The sequence below is a fragment of the Pteropus vampyrus genome, unplaced genomic scaffold, assembly GCF_000151845.1.
Source record: "Pteropus vampyrus isolate Shadow unplaced genomic scaffold, Pvam_2.0 Scaffold157, whole genome shotgun sequence".
In the NCBI taxonomy this organism is placed as follows: Eukaryota; Metazoa; Chordata; class Mammalia; order Chiroptera; family Pteropodidae; genus Pteropus; species Pteropus vampyrus.
Window position 1 is genome coordinate 1,600,644 of NW_011888938.1, and position 6,007 is coordinate 1,606,650.

Consider the following 6,007-nt stretch of genomic DNA (forward strand, 5'->3'; position numbering starts at 1 on the left):
ACAGCCAGAACGGCACGCGATTTAAGCTTAGCAGTCATTTATTTCTGGAAATTTCCATGTAGTATTTTCAGGCCGCAGCTGGCGGTGGGTAGCTGAAGCTGTGGGTGCAGGTCGCTGTGGCTCTGGGCTTTCCTAACTCCCCTAGAGGCGGCGTGTCCCAGAAGGCATCTGTGGGGGTGTCGGGGCACGGACGGTAAAGGTCCGGGTCCTTGTGGAAAGGAGTCAGCTTAACTCGCTTAACTTGGTGTTGGCCAAGGTGCTTGCCCACAGAGTGTCCCCCTTCAGGGGACAGCGATTGACATCTTCCAGAACAAGCATGAGGGACGCTGTTGGGGAGACTGTCAGCCATCCAGAAAGCGGACGTCCCCAGCTGTCCTCAAGAGGCTGGTGTGTAGACTCTGGATCAGACTGTGGGCTCGCAGTTGGCTTCTGCCTGTCGTGGCCTCGGACACAGTGCTTCCTTTCCCTATACCTCAGTTTCCTTGCTTGTAAAGGAGGGACAGAAATCTGGATTTGATGGAATCGTGGTGATGGCTGAGTCACGTGGCCTGTGTGGAGTTCAACGCCACCTGGTCCAGACGCCAGGGCTCGTTGTCGCCGAGCTGCCTTCACCACAGCGGCAGCAGGCCTGGCGCTGTCTTCTGTAAAGACCGCAGAGTGTGACCTCATTGTCATCTCCGATTTGCCATCAGAAAGAGGATGTGCCTGGCTCCCTGCCGGGGCCGGTGCTGGGTGTGCCACGCTCCGCCCCCGCCCTGGATGTGACCGGGCATGGGCAGGCCCAGCCTGGCGCATCTCGGTTCCCTTCAGCCCACTAGCCCTTCAGGGGCTCCCACCTGCTTCTCGCCGTCATGTGTCAGGAGAGCTGATCCTCGAGGCCATGGCGGCGAAGTCACTAAGGGACGCACATGGCCCGTGTTCCCCAGGTGGTGTGAGTCGCTAGTTTGCCAGTAGAGGAGACAGTGGGATTGCGGGCCAGCTGGGGTCTTACGCTGCGAGTCGCACGTCGTTATTAATGGCCCTTCTGTCCTTCGAGCGTATTGAACATGCGTGTCATGCTCACGTGGTCCTTTTCCTTGGCTCAGATAACATCCCCGAGGACCTCAGGGACCCCTTTTACATCGACCAGTATGAGCAGGAGCACATCAAACCACCTGTCATCAAGCTCCTGCTGTCCAGCGAGCTGTACTGCCGCGTCTGCAGCCTCATCCTGAAAGGGGACCAGGTGGCCGCCTTACAGGGACACCAGTCTGTCATCCAGGCACTGTCCCGGAAAGGGATTTACGTGATGGAGAGCGACGACACCCCCGTGACGGACCCTGACCTCAGCCACGCGCCCATAAAGATGGTGAGTGTCCTGTGCATTTTTGGGGGGGGTGACAGCCCTGGTGCTATGGGCACTTATGCGGTGCTCCAGCCTGTCAGGTTGTCATGTCGGCTGCACAGAGGCGGCAAAGCTGGCCTGCTTCTTCAGGTGCAGGATGGTGTGGGCACAGGTGTCCAGCAGCCCGCGGAGCTTTGAATGTGGCGATCTCCAGAGTTATGTGTCGCTGAGTCATGTGACTGTTTTGGACCATGGGGGAAAGAGCAGCCCCCTGCCAGCTGTCTCATGAGCGCCCTGAAAGCTAAGGTTAAGTCGAGGCGCGCTCACAGGGTGGGGAGGCAGACTTTCTGCAGATGTCACGATACGTGTGTCGAGTCTGTTTTCACACTATTTCACGTGCATCTTGTAAGTGTTTTTGTGCCAAAAGAAGTAGATGCCTTCTTCTCTCCCCAGCACCCCTCCCCGTCTTGCTCTGACAGCCGTCCCGCCGATGGGCCCTTCCCAGACCATGCTGGGTCTAGGCCGTTTTCGATGCCCCCACGTGCTCTGTTCAGGCGGCTCACGGCATTTTACGCTGTCGTCGTTCGACTCTTAGACCGTGGACGATGCGCTGTGGGTCGAGAGGGTGATTCTCAGGTTCTAGGAAGAAACGGTTCGACGGCCTGGCGTAGTTCTAGTGTGCAGAACTGCTGGGGGTCCCCAGGGGCCTGCCGGTGGCCATGTGGCCTCTGGTACACATGTGTCCCCCCCCCACACACACACCCCCTTCACTCACAGCCCTAAAGCAAGCATTCCCCTGGCCCTGCCTGGGGTCGTCAGGGAGATGAGCAGGATGGAGCCCGCCACACTCCAGGGCACCGGGCTGGGCCACCCCAAGGGGAGTGACGTGCAGATAAGTCCTCCCTGTCCCCTCGTGTGGAGGGAAGAGGAAAGGCAGCGTCTGAGCCGGGTCTCTGCATGGAACCTGGTGGCAGAGGTGGGTAGGCAACTCACTGTGGCCTCTGCTTGCAGAGCGCCCACATGGCGATGGTGGACGCCCTCATGATGGCCTACACTGTGGAGATGATCAGCATCGAGAAGGTGGTGGCCAGTGTCAAGCGCTTCTCGACATTCAGCGCCTCGAAAGAACTGCCGTACGACCTGGAGGACGCCATGGTGTTCTGGGTGAACAAGGTGAGCGCGCTTGGGTGGCCGGTCGTCATCCTCCCAGAGCAGCACCCTCCCCGGCGTCAAGCTGGGACCCAGGCCCGAGTAGGGGCCACGGGAGCTGGGTGTCTGTGTCCGGAAGGCCCCGCCGTAGTGAGAAGACAACAGGACAGACAGGGGTCCTGAGCACGGGAGCGGGGGCGTGCGCGGGCCGCGGCCAGCTCAGTCGGATGTGTGGACGTATGTGTGGTCTGGGTGACTACGCCCTTTTATTTTGACCTTAAGCATCTAAGTGCATTAAAGACGTTCTCAATCTTAGATGGCCTTTGATTAAGAGGAAAGATGATACCTTAAACGCCGTTTTCTCCTTTTACATTTAGGAGCTCACACCGTAGTCTCTTACATGATGTATGTAAAGAATGGCTATTTTTAGTAGTGTGACTAGTTATAGGATCACTTGACTAAAGCCTCTCGGTTATTCGAATAAGCCTTCTTATTTGCAAAAAGCGTTCAGCTCGGGACACCGCTAATACATTCTGCGAGCCGGTCTGTGCGTGTACCTCACAACGCGCGGGCGTCGCAGGCGCGAGAGGGAAGTCGGCGGCCGTGGGCGTCGTGGAAGAGCCAGCGAGCCAGGCCGCCCGGACGTGCCGCTCCCTGCACGGGCCTCCCCGTCGCCGTGACAGCGAGGCCGCGTCAGGTGCACGGCGACTGCCCTTGGTCTCTGCCTGGATGCGGGTGTGGGGACTTAGCGGACGCCGTGCCGTCCGCATCAAGAGGACGTTGCCCAGGTCTAGGAAGAGATGGCAGCAAGGCCTGGCAGTGGCTGGGCGGATTGACCGCAGCGGCTGGGGGACCTCCGGGTCCTGGTGTGGACGCGGAGGCCGGCAGTGCTCAGACGGTCGCCCCTGGCGGTGGGCAGCCTGCCTTGTCCGCCTGGCCTCACGCACACCGCAGGGACTCGGTTGGAATGGTGCCCAGGACTGCCGCGGCCGCCACGGCAGCCGGCCTTTGCGTGGCAGTTCCTCTGTGGCTGGACGTTCATGTTTCAACTTTTCCTCATACAACTTTTATTGATTTTTTTCTCCTTTCTAAAAGAAATGACTTGGTAATTCTAGAAAACTTAGAAAGCATAGATGAGCGAACACAACAAAATGTAAATTCCCCATAAGCTTAGCACCTATAAGCATGATGTGTGATGTAAATTCTCGCGGTTCTTATTTACTGGGTGCACTGTCTGTCCCACTCCTTCCCGGGCAGTGGTCGTGGGCAGTTTAGCTGAGGTTCATTTTTAAAGGCTTTTGATGGGTTTTTGCCAAATTTTTGATCATAAGGATTGTACTGTTTTCCTGGTATGTTCAGTTCGTGGAGGTGTCATTTTCTGTGTCTTCCCGTATATTGGATATTATTTAAAAATAATTGCCATTTTCAAAGGTGAAAAATAGTGTCTTTTATTTCTTCATTCACTGGTCACATTGCAGTTTTAAAAATAGAGTAAATACAGACAGTATGGCGATTCCTCCAAAAATTAAAACTAGAGCTGTCACAGGAGCGCGCGGTCCCACCTGTGGGCCTTTATCCGCAGAAAACAGAAACACTAATTTAAAAAGATACCAGCACCACCCCCTCACGTTCATTGCAGCATTATCTGCAATAGCCAAGATGTGGGAGCAGCCGCGGGGTCCCCTGGTGGACGGGTAGGAGGACGCGGTGCACGTGCACGGGCGGGAAGGTTCCGCAGCCAGGCAGAGAAGGGAGGCGGGTCCTTTGCCACAGCAGGGATGGTCCCGGAGGGTGTGACGCTGAGTGAAGTGAGTCAGGCAGAGAGAGACAAATGCCGTATGATTTCACTGACGTGGAATCTAAAAAACCCCGCAAACGAATGGACAAACCGGAAACAGGCCCATAGTCACAAAGAGTAATAAGCCCACAGTGGACAGAGGGCTGGGGGTGGTGAGGGGACAGCTGAGGTAAAAAACAGCCTGCCCGGCTGGCTGTCTCTTTGGTGAACTGCTTGCTCGCTTCTTCTGGGAGGGTCCCCCCCTTCCCCTCCCACCGCACCCCCGACCCGGTCACGCCCCTCACGTGTTAAGAGTGTGACCCGGGTATTTGCTGTGCTTCTGTGAGCGGCTTCCCCGGGTTATTGTCGCCTCCGCGTGCCCGTGTGCTCGGCCGACGCGCACGCGGTCTGTGTGGTCCGGCGGCATCTCTGTCACCTTCCCGCTTGAGTGTTCTGGTTCTTCGCCTTCGCATTTCAAAGGGACACTCGCCGTCCAGCTTCACTCTGTCCCTGGCGGACACTGCCTTCTGACTCCACGACGACGAGTGACGGGGACTCCGCTCATGGAGCCCGGGCCCCTCCCGTCCGCACCGTTCTGCCACATTCACGGGGACCACGGGGGCAGATGTGCAGTTGGCCGCGCTCTCCCTGCGGTCAGTGCTCACCTCGGCTTTCAGCAGTTTGCCCTTCGCCCGCATTTATGTTTCTATTCAGTGTCTTCCAAGTTTTGCTACTTCCTTTAAGTCTCTTCCGTAACAGACGTTCCGTCCCGCGGACTCTGGTGTCGGCCAAGCTGTGAGCCCACAGGTGGGACCGCGCGCACCTTTGGGGGTACCCTCGTCCTGTGTGGCGTCTCTCCCCAGTGCAGACTCAGGCATCGCTCGGGCAGTCACCGCCTTCGTGGGGCTCCCCTCGGGTGCGCGTTCCGGTGCGGGATGAGGCCCACGCTCTGCGTGGCAAGGGCCGCTCCCCGGGAGGTGTCCCAAAGCTCCCCGCCGAACTCCGCGTTGCTGCCGTGTCCACTCCAGTCTCTGATGTCTGTGGGGCTGTAGCTGCCCCCGAACGCTCGCCCGCCTGAGGCTTCGTGATGCTGGTGGTCTCCCCTCCAGCGTCAGATCCTCGATGCCTGCTAAGGCCCGGGTTCTGCGTGCGCGTGCCCCCGAGCACAGGTCTCCGCTCTCGCCCCTGTCCCAGCCTCCTTCCAGCTGTAGGGTCTCTCGTGGGCTCACTTCCTTTCCATGTTGGACTGCGCCTGAGGGCTCTCATCCCCTTTGGTAACTGCAGTCACAGAGTCACCCATCAGGTGACCCCTGTGGGTCTTTCTGTGCGGCATCACTTCCGGGGCTGTCCTGCCCCAGGTGAGATGGCAGCTGCGCAGGTGTCCTGCACACCTTTCCCTGGGACTTGCCTTGAGGACCCGTTTGCCTCCACGCTGGGCTGCCCACCTGCCCCGCTCCGGGCCTGTGTGACTGTGGGGGTGCGCTTATGGTGCACTGTATTTTCCCAATTGGGGCGCTTCTGAACAGTCAGGCACTGGGTGGGGGTCCCCGCTCTCTCCGGGATTAGGGGGCCTCCAAGCTGCCGTCCAGATGCCCCATCCTGTGTTTGTGGCAGGCTGATCTCTCTGTCCCGAATCCTGGGGTTCTGCCGTGAACCATTGAACTGTGGCGCTTTTGATTTTTTATTGATTCCCAGCCAATTTCGTCTTTTTTTTTTTTTTTTTTAAAGAAAACCCAGCTTTACTGATAACATGATGG

The 6,007-nt window shown here is 58.0% G+C and overlaps 1 protein-coding gene across 1 annotated transcript in view; it reads left to right on the forward strand.

Annotated features, from left to right (window-relative positions):
- Nucleotides 1–957: 957 nt before the first annotated feature.
- The window catches only part of CAMSAP1 (calmodulin regulated spectrin associated protein 1), a 45,482-nt gene continuing 40,432 nt past the window's right edge, over nt 958–6,007 (forward strand). The window contains exons 1-2 of the mRNA XM_011369992.2: nt 958–1,348; nt 2,336–2,497. Of these exons, the coding sequence (XP_011368294.1) occupies nt 1,016–1,348; nt 2,336–2,497 (495 nt within the window). The 5' untranslated portion in view covers nt 958–1,015. The remainder of the gene's footprint in view (nt 1,349–2,335; nt 2,498–6,007) is intronic.